The sequence below is a fragment of the Haliotis asinina genome, chromosome 13 (genome assembly GCF_037392515.1).
Source record: "Haliotis asinina isolate JCU_RB_2024 chromosome 13, JCU_Hal_asi_v2, whole genome shotgun sequence".
Taxonomy (NCBI): Eukaryota; Metazoa; Mollusca; class Gastropoda; order Lepetellida; family Haliotidae; genus Haliotis; species Haliotis asinina.
In genome coordinates this window covers 23,991,219-24,017,902 of record NC_090292.1, presented here as the reverse complement: position 1 = coordinate 24,017,902, position 26,684 = coordinate 23,991,219, and the positions used below count along the sequence as shown (strand labels likewise).

The 26,684-nt window shown below is 39.5% G+C and overlaps 1 protein-coding gene across 1 annotated transcript in view; it reads left to right on the top strand.

Moving 5' to 3' along the window:
• Positions 1 to 3,216: 3,216 nt before the first annotated feature.
• LOC137259446 (ankyrin-3-like) overlaps positions 3,217 to 26,684 on the top strand; it is an 84,762-nt gene continuing 61,294 nt past the window's right edge. The window contains exon 1 of the mRNA XM_067797102.1: positions 3,217 to 5,183. Coding sequence (XP_067653203.1) covers positions 3,217 to 5,183 — 1,967 coding nt within the window. The remainder of the gene's footprint in view (positions 5,184 to 26,684) is intronic.

The window sequence follows — 26,684 nt, the reverse complement described above, 5'->3', positions numbered from 1 at the left end:
GTTAAATATTAACTCACTCACTCCGACATATCATCAAGCAATCGGTCTCGATCTCGAACGATACCTTTGCTTGACTTCAAGGTTTTGTGTGGAGAGACCATGACCGGAATGCCAACGAAAGATTTGATGTTCAGCAAATTAGCTGCTTGCTGCTTCTTCCCGCACTAGCAGGGCACCCGAACGTAAGCGTCTTATGTTCTTCACATCCCCAGCAATACCTGGAATACTATTGGATACAGCAAAGGGGTTCAGTTTTAACGGTGTCTTGTCTCAATCACAATGAAACGCTGCCAATATTCAATCGATGCAGACGGTGTATGGTCAGTATCAACAGGATCAGTATCAAGTGGACGTTTTGGGTTTTCTTCGTTGGGTTTTCATAAGCCATAGTTAGTGTAAATTGTTCATCATCCGAGCTCCCCACCCACCACGGAGTATCACAAGGACAATGCTAAAGGAAGCGGGCCTCCAGCTTGCAGCACCCAGGATACCCGGATGATATACTCCAGCAGAAGAGTTATAAATAATTAATCTAACAGATTGGCCCATGAGCCACCACGCTCTGGGCATAAGACTGTAGGTAAAAGTTCAGAACTTCACCAATGCAATCTAAAATCAGAAAAAGCTCAATGAACAAACAGACCTATAAAATTTGTGCAATGACATATATATATATATATATACTCCCTTGGCATGACCAACCGATTGCTCGAACCGGGCCCATTCAACCACCCGTCTGGGCGAAGTCAGGGCCAAAGTGGTGTATTGAGCAACAGGAACACAGAACACCACCAGGATCCCCTCCTCCACCCACACAGGGCCGCAACCCACGGCAAACGGGTTGTTGAACCAAATATCCCCCCGAGTTCACTACGGGGGTGTTGGCGAGCTCTTAGCATTACCCAGCACCCACCACAAGGAGGTGGTTCGGTTTCCGATGGTTAGTGGAGTTGAGCACCTCTGAAGATTAAACCTTTTGTTGTGTCCAAGGCTGATGAAGGGGTTCGTGGAGATGTCAAGAATGTAACGCGTCTCAGAAATGGATCTCTGCTTGTCGACTGTTCACTACATCAACAGCCAATTAATCTCCACAAAGCAGATCATTTTGAAACTACTGAAATCGGAGTCTCTGTTCACAAATATCTAACTTCGTGTAAGGGTGTCATCCGTGATCGTGCGTTTGTACTTCCCAAAGTACCATCATCAATTAAGGCTAGTTATTTCAACATCGGAGTGGATGTATATACACCAAATCCACTATGATGTTATAATTCTAAAAAGTTTGGGCATGGGGCCAGGTCGTGTACTAAGTCCCCAACTTGCTCCCGTTGCAGTAAAGATCACGAAGGCACTACCTGTACAGATGCCATTAGGTCTGCTAACTGCCACGGCGAGTACTTCTCCTCATCAAAATCCTGTCCTGTCTATCAGAAACAATCACGAATACAGAAACTCATGTATACCAATAATATTTTTTACACAGGAAGCGAACGCCCTAAACATAAACAATGTATAATCTATTCTAGACATCAATAAATTACATGCTATAAAACCCTATATTGGCTACACCTACTTGGGTTGTCAGACAAGATTTGAAGAGATCATCATGCAACGATGTCGCATTTGCCACTGAAGATATACACATAAATATGTGCTTAAAGGAGAGGATTATCCGTTTTGTACCCCTTGTGATGAAAGAATCACAGTCAAGCATATCCTGCTTGACTGTGTTGAATATTCCATCACAAGATATCAATATTCACGAACGATGAAGGATCTTTTTAGCAATATTAGTCCTCTTTTAATTTTTGTATTTTGAAAGGAATTAGATTTGTTAACTGAACTGTAAATAGATAAATATTTTAAAATTGGAATATTTTATCAGTAAGTCAAATCGTTAGTGGCTGTACCCTCAAAGAGGGTTGAAGTACCGTAAAATAATTGTCCTCCTGAGAGGGTACATAAGTCCAAAAACATTTGATGTAAATTTAAGTTTTACATCAGTTGATGGGATAATGTAAATCCAGCTAGGGTCCATGCAGGAAGTAAATGTTCCGTAAGTCCCAATGGTTCTTAGTATGGTGATCTGCCTTCCGTTCTGGCAAAGTATAGCTCATTTTTATATTGTATTGTCCTTTATACATACACTGATTTAGGTCTAATCACTAGTTTTACACTACATTACTCAGTGATGTTCTAGTTAGTTTTCTGTCCTTCGTTGACAGTTTTTAGGTGCTATTAATTTATTTGCAATTTTTATAATGAATAGTTCTCGTCACGATATGGCTGCAATATTCTCGGTATGACGTTGAATATTAACTTACTCACTCACTCACTCAAATAACTATTGAATCCCTGTATACCTCTGTTTCAGCTCTGTAGATGTACAGCATTTTGGGGTGCGTGGAGCGTAATGGGTTAAATTAACATGGGTCTAAAACTGAAAACTGTGTCATGTTTTCATCGTTTCTTTCAGATGAACATCATCAAACACATAACCGGGCCTTCGTTAACACTACTCTTATTGATGCCTGCAGAATAGGAGACTTGCATCAAGTTAAATACTTATTGTCTCATGATCCTGCCAACGTCAACTCGAGAGGACAAGCTGGTAGGACGCCAGCAATGATAGCGGCAGTAGCAGGACACAGGACATTGCTGGAATTACTTGTGGAGAAAGGCGCAAATTTGACCGTATTAGATGATGCGAATAATAATATCTTACACGTCGCCTGTATGGAGGGAAATCTGGGGATAGTGAAGTACATCCACTCACTGAAGATCATAGACATTGAAAGTAGGGGAGGAAACGGGACAACGGCTTTGATGTCAGCAGCACTGTTTGGGAAGAAGGACGTGTTTTGTTTCCTTATGAAAATAGGAGCTGATATATCAAAAGAGAACGATCATTGTGAAAATATCCTCCATGTATCCTGTCAGGGAGGAAATGTAGATATAGTGAAATATGTCCTAAAACATAACGTTCTGTATATAAACAGTACAGATGACAAGGGCATTGCACCATTGTTGTTGGCAGCTGGTTATGGGATTAAAGTTGTGTTTCACTTTCTGATAGAGAGAGGAGCTGACACCTTAACAAAGGATAGTACAAACAGAAATATTCTTCACTGGGCCTGTCAAGGAGGAAGTGTGAATATTGTGAAATATATCCTGACACAAAACATTGTTGACATTAACGGCAACGATGAAAATAACATGACTCCATTGTTGTTAGCCGCATATCATGGGAAAAAAGATGTGTTTGGGTTATTGATAGAAAAAGGTGCGAATACTTTAGCAGTGAACCAGAAAAGTAGAAACAGTCTCCATCTTGCCTGCATTGGAGGACATGTGGACACAGTGAAGTATGTTCTGAACCAGACCAGTGTGGACATAAATAGTAAAGATTGTGAAGAAATGACTCCAGTGCTACTTGCAGCATATCATGGGAAAAGAGAACTATTTGATATTCTTGTCAAAAAGGGAGCTGATCTGTCAGTAATTGACGAGGATGGCGACAACATCCTTCACTGGGCTTGTCGAGGAGGAAATCTAAAGATAGTGACTTACATCCTGATGCAAAACATTGTGGAAATAAATGGTAAAGGGGATGAAGAAATGACACCAGTGATGCTTGCAGCATATCATGGGAAAACCGAAGCATTTGATATCCTTGTCCAAAAAGGAGCTGATCTGTCAGAAATTAACGACGATGGTGACAACATCCTTCATTCGGCTTGTCGAGGAGGAAATGTTAAGATAGTGACTTATATCCTGATGCAAAACATTGTGGATATAAACTCTAAAGGGGATGAAGAAATGACACCAGTAATGATTGCGGCATGTCTTGCAAAAAACGAAGCATTTGATATTCTCGTGAAAAAAGAAGCTGATCTGTCAGTAATTGACGGGGATGGAGACAATATCCTTCATTTGGCTTCTCGAGGAGGACATGTTAAGATAGTCAATTATATCCTGATGCAAAATATTGTGGATATAAATGCAAAAAACAATGATGGAGTGACACCAGTGATGATTGCAGCATGGTGTGCGAAAAGAGAAGTATTTGATAATCTGGTGAGGAAAGGAGCTGATCTGTCAGGATTTGAAAATGATGGTAAGAACATCCTTCATTTGGCCTGTGAGGGAGAAGATGTGGAGATAGTCAAGCGTATCCTCAGGTTACACATTGTGGATATAAACTGTAGATTTAATGATATGACACCACTACTGTTAGCGGTAAAATATCAGTCACGCAATGTGTTTCAGTTGCTACTGGAAAGCGGAGCGGATCCTTCTTTAGTAAATAGAGATGGTGACAACGCCCTTCATTTGGCCTGTATGCGAGGGGATGAGGAGATAGTGAAGCATGTCCTGAAGCTACACACTCTGGACATAAACTGTAGAGGATCGAAAGGGAGGACACCACTGCTGTTAGCAGCAAAGTGCAGCACATATGGCGTGTTTAAATTGCTACTAGAGGGTGGAGCGAATCTTTCAGCAGTAGATAATGATGGTAACAGCATCCTTCATTTCGCCTCTATGGGAGAAAATGAGGAAATAGTGAAGCATATCCTCAAGCTACACACTCTGGACACAAACTGTAGAGGATTTAAAGGGAAAACACCACTGCTGGTAGCAGCAGAGTACAGTACATATGGCGTGTTTAAATTGCTACTAGAGGGTGGAGCGAATTTTTCAGCAGTAGATAATGATGGTAACAGCATCCTTCATTTCGCCTGTATGGGAGAAGATGAGGAGATAGTGAAGCATATCCTCAAGTTACAGGTTGTTGATATAAACTGTAGAGGGTCGAAAGGGATGACACCACTGCTTTTAGCAGCAAGACAAAGTACATTCGGTGTGTTTGAATTGCTACTAGAGAGTGGAGCGAATCTTTCAGTAGTAGATAGTGATGGTAACAGCATCCTTCATTTCGCCTGTATGGGAGAAGATGAGGAGATAGTGAAGCATATCCTCAAGTTACAGGTTGTTGATATAAACTGTAGAGGGTCGAAAGGGATGACACCACTGCTGTTAGCAGCAAGACAAAGTACATTCAGTGTGTTTGAATTGCTACTAGAAGGTGAAGCGAATCTTTCAGTAGTAGATAGTGATGGTAACAACATCCTTCATTTCGCCTGTATGGGGGAAGATGAGGAGATAGTGGAGCATATCCTCAAGTTACACGTTGTTGATATAAACTGTAGAGGGTCGAAAGGGATGACACCACTGCTTTTAGCAGCAAGACAAAGTACATTCGGTGTGTTTGAATTGCTACTAGAGAGTAGAGCCGATCCTTCAGTAGTAAATAGTGATGGTGAAAATGTCCTTCATATCGCCTGTACACACGGAGATGAAGACATGGTGAATTATGTACTGTCAAAGCGAATTGTAGATTTAACCACGAGGAATAATCATGGCTTAAATGCTAGCGAGGTAGCGAGTAAATGTGGGTACGTGTCTATAACAAAGCTACTATTACAAGCCTGCCAGTCAGAGCGTGAGTGAGGGACTACGAATGCCATATCAGTCATATCGTGCATATAAAAGCTATATAAAAACGCATAAAATGTTTGCCTGTATCAAGAACTTTTAGAAAAAAACATCGAAATGGATAGAATATCATAGGTGTATATTTAAACTTGTCCAGTAAAAAAAACAACTGATAGTTATTACAGTGGGAGTCAACCAGTGACGCAGAACGATATATTCTGCCGTGATGCATAAAAGAATGTTTCCGATAACAGGCAACAATACGTTCTATAAAAAAGTTGATGATTGCCAACAGTCTTCATATCACATTTAATACCGAAACTTCTTTCAAAACAGTGTGCCCAACAGTGTGTCTGTATAAGAAGAGCTTTGTTCAGTGTTTATGTCCAAATAACCAAGAACTGATTTCAGTCACCGAAATATTACACATGAACAGGTGAACAATTTGAAATCTATACAGGTAAATATAGTTTAAGGTAAATGGCAATAATTTAGGCGTCTTTCATTCTTCGATAGTTATTTGGTTCATGACAGCTTCCTTTGTTAGAGTAGAATGCCAACAGTAAAACTGCCAGGGAAAATGCCGCAATCTAGAATAGCTTTAAACAAGTTTACTATGAGCACGTTTGTATAAATCGGGTGGTGTTCCATCAATATATATGGATTTATCAGATTTCAACATTTTGATTGTATTTTCTATGTCCGTTCTTGAAACTGACGCAGACAAAAAGTCAGTATTGTCACAGTCCGTAATGTGTTTCCACTCCATGACTCAAGAAGCAGCAACAGCCTATTCTTCCCTTCGTGTTTGGCTATAGTAAACTTTTTGCATACGTAGACTCCTTCCAGGACGTCGGCAGCTTTTCGATGTTCACTGCATGGTGGTGCTGCTACTTCCAACCCCTTTGGCCCACCGTAGTTCCGTAATTGGCGCGGTATAATTTCCAAATTAAACCCTTGAGCGGGTTCTGATTCTCCTGATAGTAGCCGGTAAATACATTGATCATTCCTACACATGCTGTTCTTTGCTAAATTTCTAACGAGTTTTGTATATCGTAGGGCCCATCCAACACAGGCCTGATCATATAAATTTCCAATATTTTGGAGAAACTCGTGTATGATTAGGCATTCTGCAACCTCAAGTGGGAGGCGGCCCTGATGTTTGTAGTCTACGTCTATATTTTTTAATAAAACACATTGCTTTCTTCCAACGGGGTGATCAGTTGCACTAACATGTTAAGTTGTCTCAGGCTCCGAGCAGTTTGAGAGCATAACTAGCAGTTTTCCATTAAATGCGTGAAATTGGTTTTTTGGAAGAGGTGAACGAAATCAATTGTTTTGAAATTTGGTATCGTTCGTAGAATATGTATCCTGATCGCTCAAGGATTTGCTTCTCGCGGTCAGAGAGAAATACATGTGAAACACCTACATTTTTTCCACTTTAGAAGCGGCCCTTATTGGGGGTAGTGAGTGAGTGAGTTAATATTTAACGTCACATCGGCAGTATTGCAGCCATATCGTGACGAGAGCATTCTTAAAAAAGAATCTATGTATATGATAAAAAGCTGTCGACGAAGGACAGTAAAACAACTAGAATATCACAATACAAAATAAAACTCAGCGTGAAAAGTTAAAACTAATATCCCTATTCAGACAATATAATATAAAAATAGGCTATATAGATCACCATCAACTGAAGGTAGATCACCATACTAGGGGCGATGGGGGCTTACAGCACTTCTACTACCTTTCATGGTCCTTAGCTGGATTTACACCATCCCCTCAGCTGCTGGTGATTGTATGTAAGATTAGCCACACATTGAAATGACAGAAATACTACGAATAAAAGAAATGGCAGATCAAATTTGACTTCAAATGTTTTTGGACTTACGTACCCTCTGAGGAGGACAATAATTATACAGTCTTTTAACCTCCCTCAAGGATACAGCCACTAACATACTAAGTTCCTAATTCAAACTTCCAAGCATAAAATATTTATCTATTTACAATTCATTCAGCAAATCTAATTCTTTTAAAACTGCAATAATTAAATGAGAGTTAACATTATGGCATGCTTGACTGTGGTTCTTTCATCACAAGGGATACAAAACGGAGGATCTTTTAATAGATAATCGTGAGTATACCTCGTATGGTCAATGCGATATCGTCGCATATTGACCTCCTCAAATCTGGACTGACAACCCAAGTAAGTATAACCGATATAATGTTTTACTGCATGTAATTTATTTATACCTACCTGGGTGTCCCACTTCTTCTGCATCAGATCACGGATAGAAGATCTTACTGTAGCTTTATAATCTGAGTATGGAAAAAGAAGTGGTGTCATAGATTGTTGAGTGCTGCCTTGGCAGCAAGATCGGCCGTTGTGTTACCAGACATGCCAACGTGACTATGTAACCAACAAAGGACGATGTCGCACTGACCAGTAGCAAGATTATTGCACAATTCAATAATTTCAATTAAAAGCGGATGTTTACAAGAAATATTTCTAATAGTCTGAAGGCAAGAGTGAGTGAGTTAATATTTAACGTCACATCGGCAATATCTCAGCCATATTGTGACGAGAACATTCAACAATGAAAAAGAGCATATATACATTATAAAAACCCGTCAACGAAGGATAGTAAAAAAACTAGAATATCACAATTTCAATTAAAACTAGCATGGAAAGTTAAAACTAACATCACTATTCGGACAATACAACATAAAATCAGGCGAGCGATTGACAACAACTGAAGGTAGATGACCATACTAGGGGCCATGGGGACTTACAGTACCTTTGCTACCTGCATGGACCCTAGATGGATTTACATCATCCACTCAGCTGCAATTTAGTCACATCTAGCCAAGAATTAAAAATACACATATTCTACGATTAAAAACAGTTGAAGACTAAACCTACAGGAAATGTTTTGGGACTTACGTACCCTCTCAGGAGTACAATTATTGAACAATATTTTAACCCCCTTTGACTGTACAGCCACTAACAATTCACGTTACTAATCTAAACTACCATGAATTAAAATGCAACTACCTACAGAACATAATAATCAAAACTCAATGATGAAGTCAATTTCTTTTAAAAATCCAAGAATTAAATGAGAACGAACGGTGTTAGAAAAGCCCTTAATTGTCTTGACATTGAAATATTTATCCCTTGTGATGGATGATTCAACACAGTCAAGCAGAATATACTTGTCCGTGGTTCTCTCATCACAAGGGATGCAAAACGGAGGATCCTCACCTTTCAATAGGTATGAATGAGTATATCTAGTAAGGCCAATACGACATCGCCGTATGATCACCTCTTCAAATCTGGACTGACAACCCAAGTAGGAATAACCAATATACGATTTTATTACATGTAATTTATTGATGCCTACCTGGGTGTCCCACTTCTTCGGCATCAGATCACGGATATGAGATCTAATGTTAGCTTTATAATCAGTGTATGGAATAAGAAGTGGTGTTACAGATTTGTTGAGTGCTGCTTTGGCAGCAAGATCGGCCATTGCGTTACCAGAAATGCCCACATGGCTTGATAACCAACAAAAGACGATATCATATTGGCCTGTAGATTATTGTATAATTCAATAATTTCAATTAAAAGTGGATGTTTTCAAGAAATATGTTTAATAACCTGAAGGGAAGAAAGAGATTCGGAATATATTATATACTGTTTATGTGTAGGGTTTCTTTGTATGTATTTGAGAGACGTTAGTGTGGCGTTAGCTTCTGCTGTAAAAGTAGAACTATAATCTGGTAATCTAGAAGATATTGTTCTGGATCCAATGACAGTGGCACAAGCCACTGCGCCCCATCCTTGGACCCATCTGTAAATAAGGATTTATGATTGCTATATTTCAATTAATGCTATGTTTCAATTAATGATATTCTTGTTACACTGTAATTCATCCGTTTCTGATTTTTTAAAATGTAGTTAATGTAGTTAATGTAAGGTCTACTTGGGGCCTAACCAACTGCCAAGGAGGAGAAAAAAGAACACGGGATGGAGCTATGTTTTGCAACTCAATGCCGGGCGAAGAAAAAAAGGGTTTCATTCTGCGCCCTAGAGGTGGTACAAGAGAAGACTTCTTGTCGTACAAATCCTCATACAGTGGATTGAACACACAGTTATATGCAGGGTTAGATTCATTAGAGTATAATTTAAAAATGTAGTGTAAGGATAATTTAATACGACGTTGTGTAAGAGATAGTTCAACATAGAGACTGTCAACAGGTGAAGTTCTGAAGGAACCAAGACAAAGTCTTAGACCTTGGTGATGGACAGAATCTAATAGTTTCAGGCTCCTTTTGCATATACGATGGAGCCATAATCAAGTTTAGAGGGGACCAGTGATCTATATAAGTGAAGGAGGATAGTCTGATAACCTCACCGCTTTGAATTAGAAATATCCTTTAATAAATCGAGTGTGTTCAAGCATTTGATTTTAGGGATTTAATACGGGGCAAAGAGGTCAAATGTGAATCGAAAATAAGTCCCAGGAACTTGGCCTTCTTGACCACTTTGATTGGAGTATCACGTAGAAATAGTTCTGGGTCTTTATGGGCTTTGTATTTACAACAGAAGTGTATGCAATTGGTTTTTGAGTTAGAAAATCTGAAGCCGTTTTCAAGACACCATTTATCTATTTTATCTAAACACAACTCAAGTCTTTGAAGGGCATTTAGAAGTGAAATGCATAAGAATGAAGATTTTATGGATATCAACTTCTTTATATGAGAACACAACGTTTCGGAGTTAATGCTTACTCCTTCATCGCTAAGGCATTTCAAAATCAAATTTAACACAAATATATTTTAAAAACTAAATTGATTGTTTATTTCTTTGTAAATGTTTGTAACGTTCTCAGGCAAGATATTCTTATACGATGCTGTATTAGCAGTATTCGACTTTATTGAAGACTTTAGTTGTAATACCTGCTAGTCATGTTTTTAGGTTAGGTTTTTCAAAATGCTAATTGCATTTTTCCCATGAATTTACTTTCACATACAACTGTGAGGCAGACTCTACGGAATGATGAGTCTGTAAGAGGAATGACCCTAAATCCACAACAGACGTAAGAATATGCTTTAATATGATTTAAATACAGTAACTGCAAGAGTTTCAATGCATTAAACCATTCAACAAGTAAAACTTCAGGTGTTTCTACAATAACCTCGACATGAATTTTTCTTCATTGTGCTGACAATAGTTTAGAATTGTATTTTTTCTGGTTGGAAACAGGACAGAATATGAGGACGCTAAGGCAGCTCTCCCTGTTATTCCGCACGCTGAGTTTCAAGGTATTGCAGTTCTGCTTAATGCTCTGTCGTATACGCATCAGTGTACAACAAAAAATGAGCACAACCCACTGTCATTTAATTAAGAATGCTCATTTCTTGAGCTCCAAACGTGACTTTTGTTGCACAGAAAAATTATGCACCTAAATGTGATGTTCATAGGCGATTTTGTTCAACCGCTTGAATCGTGTGCATGTGTTTGGTAACGACTTCTTGTTATAATTTTGTAATCACCCTATAATATACGTCAGTTTTGTTGAAACATAAAGTTTCTGTCAGGGTATTGTATTTTGTTTGTTGCAGTGGCTACGACAAGATTTTTCCAGACAAAAAAGGAAACCGTCTCAAGAAAGTGAGTGAGTGAGTTAACATTTAATGTCACATCGGCAGTATTGCAGCCATATCGTGACGAGAGCATTCTTAAAAAGGAATCTATGTATATCATAAAAACCTGTCAACGAAGGACAGTAAAACAACTAGAATATCACAATAAGAAATAAAACTAATATTCCTGTTGAGACAAAACAATATAAAAACAGGCTATATAGATCACCAGCAACTGAAGGTAGATCATACTAGGGGCCAGGGGGACTTACAGTACTTCTGCTACCTGCATGGTCCGTAGCTGGATCCCCTCATCCCCTCAGCTGCTGGTGATTGTATGCAAGATTAGCCACAAAATAAAACGACACATATTCTACGGCTAAGACAAAATGGAAGATCAAATTTGACTTCAAATGTTTTGGGACTTACGTACCCTCTCAGGAGGACAATAATGTTACAGTGCTTTAACCCCCCTCGAGGATACAGCCACTAACACTCTAAGTTACTAATTCAAACTTCCAAGCATAAAATATTTTTCTATTTACAATTCATTTAGCAAATCTAATTCTTTAAAAAATGCAATAATTAAATGAGAGCTAACAGAATTAAAAATATCGTTCAAAGGTCGTGAATTAAAATATTTATCCCTTGTGATGGAATATTCAACACAGTCAAGCAGGACATGCTTGACTGTGATTCTTTCATCACAAGGGATACAAAACGGAGGATCTTCACCTTTTAATAGTATACCTCGTATGGCCAATGCGACATCGTCGCATAATGACCTCCTCAAATCTGGACTGACAACCCAAGTAAGTATAACCGATATAAGGTTTTATTTCATGTAATTTATTTATACCTACACTTGAGTGTCCCACCTCTTCTGCATCAGATCACGGATATACGTTCTAATGCAAGCTTTGTAATCTGAATATGGAATAAGAAGTGGTGTTACAGATTTGTTGAGTGCTGCCTTGGCAGCAAGATCGGCCATCACATTCCCAGAAATACCTACGTGACTGGGTAACCAACAAAAGACGATGTCGTATTGGCCAGTAGCAAGAGTATTATACAGGTCCATAATTTCTATTAAAAGTGGATGTTTACCGGAAATATTTTTAATAGCTTGAAGGCAAGAAAGAGAGTCTGAATATATTATATACTATTTACGTTTCGGGTGTCTATATTTGTGGCCATTGTGTTCCCTGAAATGCCTACATGGCTGGGTAACCAACAGAAGACGATGTCGTATTGGCCAGTAGCAAGATTATTATACAATTCAATAATGTCAATTAAAAGTGGATGTGTACATGATAAATTTTTAATCACCTGAAGACAAGAAAGAGAGTCTGAATAGATTATATATTGTTTACGTTTTGGTGCCTTTGAATATATTTTAGAGCTGTTAATATGGCGTGAGCTTCTGCTGTAAAAATAGAACTATTATCTGGTAATCTAGAAGATATTGTTCTGGATCCAATGACAGTAGCACAAGCAACTGCACCACCGTCCTTGGACCCATCTGTAAATAAGGATTTGTAATTGTTATATTTATGTTTCAATTGATTATATTCTTGTTTATACTGTAATTCATTGGTTTCTGATTTTTTAAATGTAGTTAATGTTAGGTCAACCTGTGGCCTGACCAACTGCCAAGGGGGAGAGGAAAGAAGACGGAAAGGAGCTATATTGTTCAGCTCACTGCCAGCAGCAGCAATAAACGGCTTTATTCTGAGCCCAAGAGATGGAACAAGAGAAGACTTTTTGCTATACAATTCCTCATAAAGAGGATTGAAGACACAGTTATATGCAGGGTTAGATTCGTTAGAGTATAGTTTTGTTATATGTTGTAAAAATAATTTGACACGGCGTTGTGCAAGAGATGCTTCATCGGCCTCAACGTAAAGACTGTCAATAGGTGAAGTTCTGAAGGACCCAAGACAAAGTCTTAGACCTTGGTGATGGACAGGATCAAGAAGTTTAAGATTGCTTTTGCAGGCTCCACCATATACGATGGAGCCATAATCAAGTTTAGAACGAACGAGTGATCGATACAGGTGGAGAAGAGTAGCTTGATCCCCTCCCCATTTTGAATTTGAAACTACGTTCAACAAGTCAAGAGCTTTGAGGCATTCAGTTTTAAGTGATTTAATATGTTATAAAAACGTTAACTGTGAATCAAAGATTAGACCCAAGAATTTGGCTGCCTTCACAACTTTAATGGGCATCCCATCTAGAGACAGTTCACCACATTGTATCTCTGTGATAAGGTTATTAGTTTCCAAATACAAAACAAGTCGATTATTTATCATGCGTTCCATGGTCTTGCAAACACAGCTAGTTAACGAAATCGGCCGATAATTGGACGGATCCGTATGATCACGTCCAGGTTTAGGTATTGGTACTACTATGGCATCACGCCATGAAGAAGGAAATTTCCCGGAAGTGCAAATGTCATCAAATATATACAAGAGCGTCTCTAAACAGGATTCTGGTAAGTGCTTCAGGAGTTGATAATGTATGTTATCATCTCCTGTAGCGGTATCATGAGCTTGATCAAGAGCAGTATGGAGCTCATAAATAGAAAAAGTTTCATTGTAATCTTCCCCATTATCTGAGTTGAAATTAATAGTTTCCTTTTCTTGTTGTTTTTGATATTGCTGGAATTTAGGTAAATAATTTGAAGAGGAAGAGTGTTTAGCGAGGGTGTCGCCCAGTTTATTTGCGATATCTGATATATCAGTAAGTAACTGATCTCCATGTTTAAGATGATGGACAGTAGACTTAGTACCTTTGCCTTTAATTTTTTGGACCATGTTCCATACCTTGGACATGGGTGTCCGAGAATTTATTTTGGATACATAATTTTGCCAAGATTGGAGTTTGTTCTGTTTAAAGGTACGCCGTGCTTTAGCATTTAAAATTTTAGATTTATTTAAATTATGCACCATAGGATGGCGACGGAAGTAATGTTCTGCTTTTTTCCTTGCCTTCCTAGCTTGTTTACACTCATCGTTGAACCATGGTTTTCTTATGTGTGGAACTGCAGAGGACTTTGGTATACACTCATCAGCTATGGAATTCAGTTGATCAGAAAAGCATTTAATAGCATCGGGAACGTCAATAAAACCTCCAGGTTTAAGTTTTTCAGCACACAGTGTTTCATATAAAATCCAGTTAGCTTTTTTTAATTTTCGTCTTGATGATGGAGGAACATCGGATGGTGTTACAGCTTTTAATACAGTAGGAAAATGGTCACTTCCACAGAGGCCATCATGGACTGACCATTCGAATTCATTAAGTAGTTCTGAATTTGTCAATGGCAAGTCAAGAGCAGAATAGGTCCCTGCCCCAGGATGTAAATATGTGCTGGAACCATCATTATAAATACATAAATCATTGTCAGAACAAAAGTCCTCCAACAACTTACCTTTAGTGTTTGTAGTTACACTACCCCAGAGTGGGTTGTGCCCATTTAAATCTCCCATTATAATACAGGGCTTCGGGAGCTAATCATATAGAGCTTGAAGATCAGTTCTGGCAAACGTCGAAGACGGAGAAATATAAAGAGAGCATAGCGTAAACGCTACATGTAACGTAATTCTCACTGCAACAGCCTGCATATTAGTATTAAGTGAAACAAGGCTTTGAATAAAGTTTTGTTTGACTAGAATGGATGATCCTCCAGTGGCCCGATCACCCGGAGGTGAAAAACAATGATATGCATTAAACTGACGAAATTTAAATGTATCTGTTTGTTTTAAATATGTCTCTTGGAGACATATCGCTGAAGGTATAAAATCTTGGACTAATAGCTGTAATTCATGTAAATTAGTCCTTAATCCTCTGCAGTTCCACTGTACAATATTACTGGAATAAACTATCTTTTGGGGGGATTTATTGGGGATCTACCCCGCACTCTTTTGGAGGGCGACAAGCCATGTGCCCTAGAATGGACGTTTTCAGAAACGTCCATGTCTTCAAGAGACCCGTATTTATTGAACATTTGAATTTTGTTCTGTGACCCTTTAGGAGCTTTGCCACTTTGTTGTTTTGAAGCATCAGGCTTTGGCTTCGATTTATTTTTCACCGTTTGTTGACTATGAGCTGTGGATTGAGACTTTGAGTGTGACTGAGATGATGATTTGTGATCAGAAGAAGACTGTGAGGTACTAGGAAGTGATTCATCAGTCTGTGATGATATAGCTGGTTACAAAAGCTGTGGAGAATCGCAATTTACCCAAGTCAAGGTAGTTTGGCAGCCTGTGGTTGATGTAGTGTTAGATTTAGATCCCGATGATGTTTTTGCTACTGTAGCATAAGTTTGTGGAAGATCAGATCTCTTTTTATCATTTTTTTGGCCTCGGAAAAAGAGATATTTTGAGTAAATTTGATTTTATTGATTTCCATTTGCTCTTTCTAAATAGGACATTGCTTACAAAATGAAGAATGGTCGCCTGAGCAATTGGTGCATTTTTTATAATCACTGTCACAATCTTCTGTTGTGTGTGTCTTCTCGCCACAGTGAGCACACACAACAGACAATGTGCAAGTATTCACGCCATGTCCATATTTCTGGCATTTAAAACACCTGAGCAGGTTGGGGATGTAGGTATCAACTTGTATGTTACAATAGCCTGCCTTCACTGATTTAGGAGCATTTGGACATGAAAAAGTGAGTGAGTGAGTGAGTTAATACTTAACGTCACATTGGCAATATTTCAGCCATATCGTGACGAGAACATTTTGATACTGAAATGAAATATGTATACATTATAAAATCCTGTCGTCAAAGGACAGTAAAACTACTAGAGCATCACATTTACAATTAAAACTAGTTTGGAGAGTTAAAACAATTACCACTATTCGGACAATACAACATAAAATACGGGCTGCAGATCGCCAACAACTGAAGGTAGATCACCATACTAGGGGCTATGGGGACTTACAGTACCTTTGCTACCTGCGTGGACCCCAGATGGATTTACACCATCCCCTCAGCCGTTGGCGATTATACTGAAAGTTAGCCATTATTAAAAACAACAAATATACTACGATTAAAAGTTTGGTCGTACTAAATTTACATAGAATGTTTTGGACTTACGTACCCTCTCAGGAGGACAATAATTTTACAATACTTCAACCCCCCCCCCCTCGAGGGCACAGCCACTAACAATCTCAGTTATTAATCTAGACTACCAATAATAAATTTTTTTATCTATTTACAATTCTGATAACAAATCTAATTCTTTTAAGAAGGCAATAATTAAATGAGAGCTGGTATGAGTAAAAATATCCTGCATAGTTCGTGAGTTAAAATACTGATCCCTTGTGATGGAATACTCTACACAGTCAAGCAGGATATGCTTGACTGTGATTCTTTCATCACAAGGGATGCAGAACGGAGGATCCTCACCTTTCAAAAGGTATTCATGAGTATATCGTGTATGGCCAATACGACATCGCCTCATAATGACCTCCTCAAATCTGGACTGACAACTCAAGTGGGTATAACCAATATAAGGTTTTATTGCATGTAATTTATTCATACCCACTTGGGTGTCCCACCTCTTTTGCATCAGGTCTCGGATGTACGATCTGATTGTAGCTTTATAATCAGAGTATGGGATAAGAAGTGGAGTCACGGGTTTCTTGAGTGCTGCCTTGGCAGCAAGATCAGCCATTGTATTGCCAGAAATGCCTACATGGCTTGGTAACCAACAAAAGACGATGTCGTATTGGCCAGTAGCAAGATTATTAATTAATTCAATTATTTCTATTAAAAGTGGATGTTTACAAGAAATATTTTTGATGGCCTGAAGGCAAGAAAGAGAGTCGGAAAAGATAATATATTGGTTATGTTTAGGGTGTCTTTGAATATATTTGAGAGCTGTTAATATGGCGTTCGCTTCTGCAGTAAAAATAGAGCTGTTATTTGGAATTCGAGAAGATATTGTTCTTGATCCAATGACAGTGGCACAAGCTACTGCACCACCGTCTTTGGAACCATCTGTAAATAAGGGTTTGTAATTGCTATAATTAATTTTTAATTGATTATATTCTTGTTTATATTGTAATTCATTAGTTTCTGATTTTTTAAATGAAGTTAATGTTAGGTCGACTTGAGGTCTAACCAACTGCCAAGGAGGAGAAGAAAGAAGACGGGATGGAGCTATGTTTTCCAGCTCAATGCCGGCCGAAGAAAGAAATGGTTTAATTCTATGTCCTAGGGGCGGGACAAGAAAAGACTTTTTGTTGTATAAATCCTCATAAAGGGGATTGAAAACACAGTTATAGGCAGGGTTAGATTCGTTAGAGTATAATTTAGTAATGTACTGTAAAGCTAACTTTATACGGCGCTGCTCAAGAGATGGTTCATCAGCCTCAACGTAGAGACTTTCAACGGGAGAAGTTCTAAAGGACCCAAGACAAAGTCTTAGACCTTGGTGGTGGATAGAGTCTAGAAGTGTTAAGTTGCTTTCACAAGCTCCACCTTATATGATGGATCCGTAATCTAGTTTCGAACGGATAAGTGATCTATATAAGTTAAGCAGGGTAGTTTGATCTCCTCCCCATTTAGAATTTGAAACAACCTTTAACAAATCTAGTGCCTCCAGACAGTTGGCCTTAAGGGATTTAATATGCGGCAAAAACGTCAAGTGGGAGTCGAAAATAAGACCCAAAAACTTGGCCTCCTTTACAACTTTGATAAGTGTATTGTTTAAATACAGTTCAGGGTCTTTATGCGGTTTGTATTTGCGGCAAAAATGTATGCAGTTAGTTTTGGACTTTGAAAATTTAAAGCCATTTTCTAAACACCATTTATTTATTTTGTTTAAACATAACTGCAGTTGCCGTTCAATGGTATGCATATTTTTACCACGACAAGAAATATTAAAATCATCCACAAAAAGTGATCCATCAACTGAATCGTTTAAAACCTTGGATAAACTATTGATCTTAATGCTAAACAATGTGACAGACAATATACTACCCTGCGGAACACCTTGATCCTGACTATAATGGTCAGACAGGGTAGAACCCACTCGAACTTGAAACTGTCTGTCATTTAAAAAGTTCGATATAAACTGAGGCAAACGGCCTCGTAATCCAAAATCATGTAAATCTTTTAAAATCCCATGTTTCCATGTTGTGTCATATGCTTTTTCTAAATCGAAAAAGATTGACACTGCGTGTTGTTTATTAATTATGGCATTCTTAACAAAAGACTCCAAACGCACCAAATGATCGATAGTACTTCTGTTTTTACGGAAACCACACTGTATATCTGTTATTAGGTTATTGGTTTCCAAGTACCAAACAAGTCGATTATTTATCATGTGCTCCATGGTCTTGCAAACGCAGCTAGTTAGTGAAATGGGCCTATAATTGGAAGGATCAGTATGATCACGTCCAGGTTTGGGAATGGGAACAAATATAGCATCTCGCCAAGACGAGGGAAAGTTTCCAGACGTCCAAATATCATCAAAAATGTTTAAGAGCGTTTCTAAACATGATTCTGGTAAGTGCTTCAGGAGTTGATAATGCACGTTATCAGCTCCTGTAGCAGTATCATGAGCCTGGTCAAGAGCAGTACGAAGCTCATGGATCGAAAATACTTCATTGTAATCTTCCCCATTATCTGAAGTGAAATTGATAGGTGTCCTTTCTTGTTGGTTTTTATACTTTTGAAACCGGGGTACATAATTCGACGAGGAAGAGTGTCTGGCCAAAGTTTCTCCAAGTTTATTTGCAATGTCAGATTTACTAGTTAATATTTGGTCTCCGTCTTTAAGATGTTTAATGCTAGATTGTGAGCCCTTGCCCTTGATTCTCTGGATCATGTTCCATACTTTTGATATCGGCGTACGCGAATTGATTTTCAACACATAGTTTCGCCAAGATTGACGTTTATTTTGTTTGAAGATACCTCGTGCTTTTGCATTTAATATTTTGAATTTGTTCAAATTATGGACCATAGGGTGGCGACGGAAATAATGCTCAGCCTTTTTCCGTGCCTTCCTAGCCTGTTTGCAGTCGTTGTTGAACCATGGTTTTCGTATGTGTGGAATCGTAGAGGACTTTGGAATGCAGTCATCGGCTAATTTGTTCAGTTCATCAGAAAAGAGTTGGACGGGGTCAGGAACTCCCATAAACAGTTCAGGCTTCAATCTGTTGGATGAAAGTGATTCAAACAAAAGCCAGTCAGCTTTGGTAAAGTTCCTTCGTGACAAAGGAGGGACGTCAGATGGACATATAGCTTTAAGAATAGTTGGAAAATGGTCACTTCCACACAAGTCATCATGGACTGACCATTCAAACTCACCCAGCAGAGTAGAGTCAGTAATTGATAAGTCAAGGGAAGAATATGTTCCTGTACCAGGATGTAAATAAGTGTTGGAATCATCATTAAAGAGACAGATATTGTTGGCAGAAAGAAAATGTTCTAGTATGTTACCTTTGCTGTTTGTATGTGTACCTCCCCACAAGGGATTGTGTCCATTCATATCGCCCATGATGATACAGGGCTTAGGAAGTTGGTCATAAAGTGCCTGCAGATCGCCAGGCTGCACAGAAAAGGAAGGAGGAAGATAGAGAGAGCACAATGTAAAAACAATGTGCATCGTTACACGGACAGCAACGGCTTGAAGATGGGTATTTAGAGGAACAGGACTGTGAATGGTGGCCTGTCTCACTAATATTGAAGAACCTCCAGTTGCTTTCGGCCCAGGAGGAGAAAAGCAGTGATATGGAGTATACTGTCGTATATCGATGTGATCGTTTTCTTTAAAATATGTTTCTTGTAAACAAAATGCCGATGGCTTAAAATCTTGTATAAGTAAATGTATATCATTAAAATTGTTCTTCAGTCCCCTACAATTCCATTGAATAATAGTATTGGAAGTGTTCATGGAGGCTTAACTGGAGATCGTGATTGGGAGGAGTGTTCACTCCTATGAATTGGTTGTGAAGGAGGAACGTCTATCTCCAGAGGTTTATTCGAGTTATGAACCTCAACAGATGCAAGAACTTGAGTGGGCGTCTCCACGTTAGTGAGCGCCTTTCGTCTTTTCTGTACTTTCTTTTTCTCTTTTCTAGTTAAAGTTGCATCATCGGTATGTGTACTTTCCATGGAGTGAGATGGTACATCACGAGTAGGATTGTCTGTTTGTGAAGTGGTTGATTTCATATTACTTTTCTGAGATATGTCAGAGGGTTGGTGCAGTACAGTCTGGTCATCCTTGACCCAGGAGATGTCGGTCTGACATGACACGGAGACTGTCTTACAAACTCGAGTGGAGGATGCAATTGCTGCGGAATATGTTTTTACATATGTTTGAGCAGGAGATGGTACTAGTTTTTTTTTTTGCTTCTTGGTAGGTTATGTTGTTTGTGTGCTTAATTCTTAAGATTTGGGCTTCAAATTCAAACGATGGACAGGATTTAGAAGACGCCATGTGATCACCATTGCAGTTAGCACATTTGAGGTCATTTGTGCACTCAGAGCTATCATGGGCTCCAGTGCAACGGCAGCATACTACCATCTTGCTACGGCAGAACTTAGCACCATGACCAAACTTTTGACACTTAAAACATCGGAGTGGATTTGGTACATAAACCTCCACCCCGATGTTGAAATATCCAGCCTTTAGTGATTTAGGTATTACAGGTTGAGAAAAAGTGAAAAGATAGGTGTTGGTTCTAACAAAGACACCATCTTGTGCTTTTCTGGAAAAACGTTTTACATGTGTGACTCCTTGAGATTTTAATTCAACAGCAATTTCCTCCTCGCTCATATCAGAAAGACAGCGAGCAACATCTCTCGCAATGCCTCTGCTCGTGTTCAGTGTCTTGTGCACTGAAACAACAACGGGAGTATTAACAAATTGTTGTAAACCCAACAGATTGACTGATTGTTGTTTCCTCAAACACTCCACTAGTAAGGCACCAGTCCGTAGTCGTGTGACATTCTTAACATCTCCACAGACACCTCTAATGCCCAGTGAGATAGCAAACGGGTTTAGTTTTAAAGGACTTCTGTCAACTGATGCAATTGTGATAAACCGTGGCCAAGAATCAGAAATATCTGGAGCTACCTCCTCATCAGACGAGAGCACATCTACATGTCTGCGTTTAGTTGCTTTGCAGGAACCAGGTGAATTGTATTGAGACATGGTATAACATACGAATTCAGCACCCCTGCTCCCCACCCACCATGCAGTGTCAACAAGGACGGTGTCAATTTGCACCGGATCTCCAGGATGCTAACACCAGGGATACAGGGGTGGTATACTCCAGTAAATATGACATGAATAGCTATATTTGTCCAAAAGATTAGTTGTCAGGCTGGTTCGGCCCATAACAATAATCCAAAGACATATAGAATTCAGCAGTCAACATCACCAGATTGGCCCATGAGCCACCGCCTTCTGGCATAAAATCTGACTTTGAACAAGACCCAAGACCCAACAGTACAGTGAAAATGTGCAAAAATAATCCCCATGCACAGGGCCTGGCGTGACCAGCCAATTGATAGAACCGGGCCCATTCTACCACCCGTCTAGGTGAAGTCAGGGCCAAAGTGGTGTGTTGAGCAATAGGAACACTGGTCCTGCTCCTATGCCCTCAACCACCAGGATCCCCTTCTCCACCGACACAGGGCCGCAACCCAAGGCAAACGGGTTGGTGGACCAAATATGCCCCGGGTCCACAACGGGGGGTTGGCGAGCACTTAGCGTTACCCAGCACCCACCACAAGGAGGTGGCTCGCCACGGGTGCCGACATGAAAAAGTAAACAGATAGGTATTAGTTTGAAATGTTTCATTGTTTTTTTCGGGTTGAAAAGCGCTTCATATACAGTACACCTTGATCTTTCATTTCTGATCCTATGTCAATTTCGGACATATCAGCAAACAATCGATCACGATCTCTGATGATACCTTTACTAGTATTCAAGGTCTTGTGAGCAGAGACCGTGACCGGAATGCCCACGAAAGATTTCATGTTCATCAGGTTCGTTGCTTATTGCTTTTTCCCGCATTCGACTAGCAGGGCACCCGAACGCAAGCGTCTAATGTTTTTCACCTCTCCAGCAACACCTTGAATACCCTTGGATACAGCAAAGGGGTTCAACTTTAACGGTGTCTTGTCAGGAGTCTCAATAACAACGAAACGCGGCCAATATTCAATCGATGCAGACGGTCTATGGTCAGTATCAACAGGGTCAATATCAAGTGGACGTTTTGTTTTTTTGGTTGGGGTTTCATACGCCATAGTTAGTGTAATATGGTTCATCATCCGAGCTCCCCACCCACCACGGAGTATCACAAGGACAATGCTAAAGCAAGCTTGCCTCCAGCTTGCAGCACCAAGGATACCCGGATGATATACTCCAGTAGAAGAATTACGAAGAATTAATCCACCAGATTGGCCCATGAGCCACCGCCTTCTGGGATAAGACTCTAGGCAAAATTCAGAACTTCAAATACATTCCAAAACCCGAAAAGTCGATAAATAATTCGGCCAAGACCGAAATTAAAAGTACAAATAAAATTTGTGCAACGACATACATATATAATCCATGCACAGGGCTTGGCATGACCAGCCAATTGGTTGAATCGGGCCAATTCAACCACCCGTCTAGGTGAAGTAAGGGCCAAAGTGGTGTGTCGGGCAAATGGAAAGCAGTTAAAAAGCCCAAATGCCCTCAACCACCAGGTTCCCGTCCACCACCGACACGGGACGCAACCCACGGCAAACAGGTTGCCCAATTAAGTCGCCTAGCAATGGGGTGCTGTGGACACATTCTGTCCCGGGTCCACACGGGAGAAGAGCACTTAGCATTACCCAGCACCCACCACCAGGAGGTGGCTCTTCATGGGTGCCTCTCAAGAAAGAACAAACAACCAAAACAAACACAATGATGTCATGAGAAAATAGTCCAGAAAAACTACAGTAAGTAAGCATGAAAACCAATTTAACTAGCTTTCGGGAATCAAGAATTAGATGAAACTAAGACAACACCTGTGTTCTAATGCACTAAATACACAAGTATCAATTGTATTTTGTTTGTAGCAGTGGCTATGACAAGATGTTTGCAGACAAAAAAGGAAACCGTCTCAAGAAAGAAAAACAACCAAAACATGAGAAAATGTTCCAGAAAAACTGCAGTAAGTAAACATGAAAACCAATTTAACTAGCTTTCGGGAATCAAGAATTCGATGAATCTGTTTTAAGAGGATGCATTATGTAACTTGGCTTACCACCAACAAGGAAGAAGGCATGTTAATTGATGAATCTTAACTGAGATTAGGCCTTTAGTGAATCACTCACGTTTTTTTTCTTTATAGGTTGAATTGGCATTTCTATTTTTTATGTGTGTTCTAATTCAAGCTTTGTAATCTGAATATGGAATAAGAAGTGGTGTCACAGATTTGTTGAGTGCTGCTTTTGCAGCAAGATCGGCCATCACATTTCCAGAAATACCTGGACACCCGTGGCGAGCCACCTCCTCGTGATGGGTGCTGGGTAATGCTAAGAGCTCGCCAACACCCCCGTTGTGGACCCGGGGGGATATTTGGTCCACCAACCCGTTTGCCGTGGGTTGCGGCCCTGTGTCGGTGGGGGACGGGAGTCTGGGGGTTGAGGGCACTGGGGGCCTGTAATTGTGTTCCCTTTGCTCAACACACCCCTTCGACCCTTACTTCACCTAGACGGGAGGTTGAATGGGCCCGGTTCAACCAACCGGCTGGTCATGCCAAGCCCTGTGCATAGACTATAAGTTTATTTATCATTGCACAAGTATGATTTGGAACTGATTTTGATTGATTTTGGTCTTGGCTTTAATATCTAAAACATGTTTGATGTTGAATTATGTTGCTTTGAACTTTGCCTAGAGTCTTATGCCAGAAGGCGATTGCTCATGGGCCAATCTGCTAGACTAATTATTTCTAATTCTTCTACTGAAATATATCATCCGGGTATCCTTGGTGCTGCAAGTTGGAGACACACTTGTTTATAGCATTGTCCTTGTGATACTCCGTGGTGGATGGGGAGCTCGGATGATGAACCTTCTACACTAACTATGGAATACAAAACCCCCCAAAAACGAAGCAAACGTCAACTGGACAGTGATGATGATGACCAACGACCTTCTAACTCAACTGAATACTGGTCACGATTTTTAGTTCTTGAGACACTTGACAAGTCATCTTTTAAAATTAAACCCGTTTGCAGTGTCAAAAGGTATACACGGTATTGCAGGTGAAGTCCCAAACATCAAACGACTGAGATCAGGCTCTTTGCTCATCGAATGCAGCAGGAAACAACAAACAACAAATTTGATGTAAACACAGCTTTTGGTTGGAATACCGATTTCGGTATCTCCACATAGAACTTTGAACACTAGCAAAGGAATTGTCAGAGACCGGGATCAACTATTTGCCGATATGAGTGAATTAGATATAGCCACATAAATGAAAGAACAAGGAGTGATTTTTGTGAAACGATTCACAACCCGAAAAAACTCAGAAACTAAACCAACAAACACCTACCTATTCCATTTTTCTTCTCCAACTGCTCCAAAAGCAATTAAAGCAGGATATTGTCATCTCAATGTCGATACTTATATTCCTAACCCGTTGAGATGTTTCAAATGCCAAAGGTATGGTCATGGTGTTACGAACTGCACAAATGCTATTACATGCGCTCACTGCAGCGAAAAAACTCATGTTACTGAAGACTGTGACAGCAACTTTTAAAAATGCACCAACTGCTCTGGAACACATTCATCTTTTTCAAAAGAATGTCCGATCTGGAAACAACAAATGGAAATTAATAAAATCAAATTCACAAGGAATCTTAGTTTTGCTGATGCAAAGAAAATTGTTGTTCACACATCAGAACCAAACGAGTCCTATGCTTCAGTTGCGGGAACATCAACAAATCAAACTGTAACTTTAACAGTGTCCACTTCATCAACGAAATGCCAAACTGATTTCACATGGGTTGACACTGTTGCACCCGAAATCTACAGTCCTGACCTGTCAACGCAAACTGTTGTATCTACATCAACAACTGTTAGAGAAGAAGTTCAGTCTCGGCCATCTTCCCAGGAACAATCATCATCACAGTCCATTTCCAAGCCTTCAACTGGGAATAATGGGAAGCAACTACCAAAACAAAAAATCAAACCAATAAATGAGTACCATTAGGTCAGAACCTCAAACCGGCAGAAGATACAATCCAAATGTGTAATAAGTTTGGATCTCTTGAAGATATGGATGTTTCTGACAACATCCTGTGTAGAGCTCGTAGCTTGTCACCCACAAAAAGAGAAGGGGTAGATCCCCAATCACTCCCCCATAGAAACAGTTTCTCCATGTATTGTCCAGTGGAATTGTAGAGGACTAAAAACCAACTTGAATGAATTACAGCTGTTGACTCAGGATTTACAGCCATCAGCTTTCTGCTTAGAGGAAACTTACCTGAAGCAGGCAGACAATTTTAACTTACGTCAGTTCATTGGGTATCATTCTCTTTCTCCTCCAGGTGATAGGGCCACAGGAGGATCTTCAATCCTTGTAAATCAGAATGTTATACCTTTTTCAACACTTCAACTGTCTGATTTGCAAGCTCTCTATGACCAACTTCCAAAACCCTGTATAATAATGGGTGATCTCAATGGTCATAATCCACTGTGGGGTGGTACAAATATAAACACTAAAGGTAAAACACTGGAAGATTTTATTTTCAATACTGATTTGTGTATATGTAATGATGATTCGATCACATATCTGCATCCTGCAACCGGCACCTACTCTTCTCTGGATCTGTCTCTTGCAGACTCTAATCTATTTAATGAATCTGAATGGTCAGTCCACGATGACCTTTATGTGACCATTGTCCTACTATACTAAAATCTGTCACTCCATCTGCTGTTCCTTCATCATCAAGGCGCAATTTTAAGAAAGCTAACTGGGCTTTATATGAAACACTGTGTGATGAAAAACTTAAACCTGAACGTTTTATTGACGTTCCCGATGTTATTAAGTGCTTTTCTGTTGAATTGAACTCCGTAGCTGATGAGTGTATTCCAAAGTCCTCTGCAGTTCCACATATTCGAAAACCATGGTTCAACGATGAATGCAAACAAGCTAGGAAGGCAAGGAAAAAAACAGAACATTATTTCCGTCGCCATCCTATGGTGCATAATTTAAATAAATTTAAACTTTTACTTTTACTTTTAAACAGAACAAACGCCAATCTTGGCAAAATTATGTATCTAAAATAAATTCTCGGACACCCATGTCCAAGGTATGGAATATGGTCCAGAAAATTAAAGGTAAAGGTACTAAATCTACTATCCATCATCTTAAACATGGAGATCAATTATTTACTGATAAATCAGATATTGCGAATACACTGGGCGAAACTCTCGCTATACATTCTTCCTCTTCTAATTATATACCGAAAATTTCAGCAGTATCAAAAGCAACAAGTAAACAAAACTATTAATTTCAATTCAGATAATGGGGAA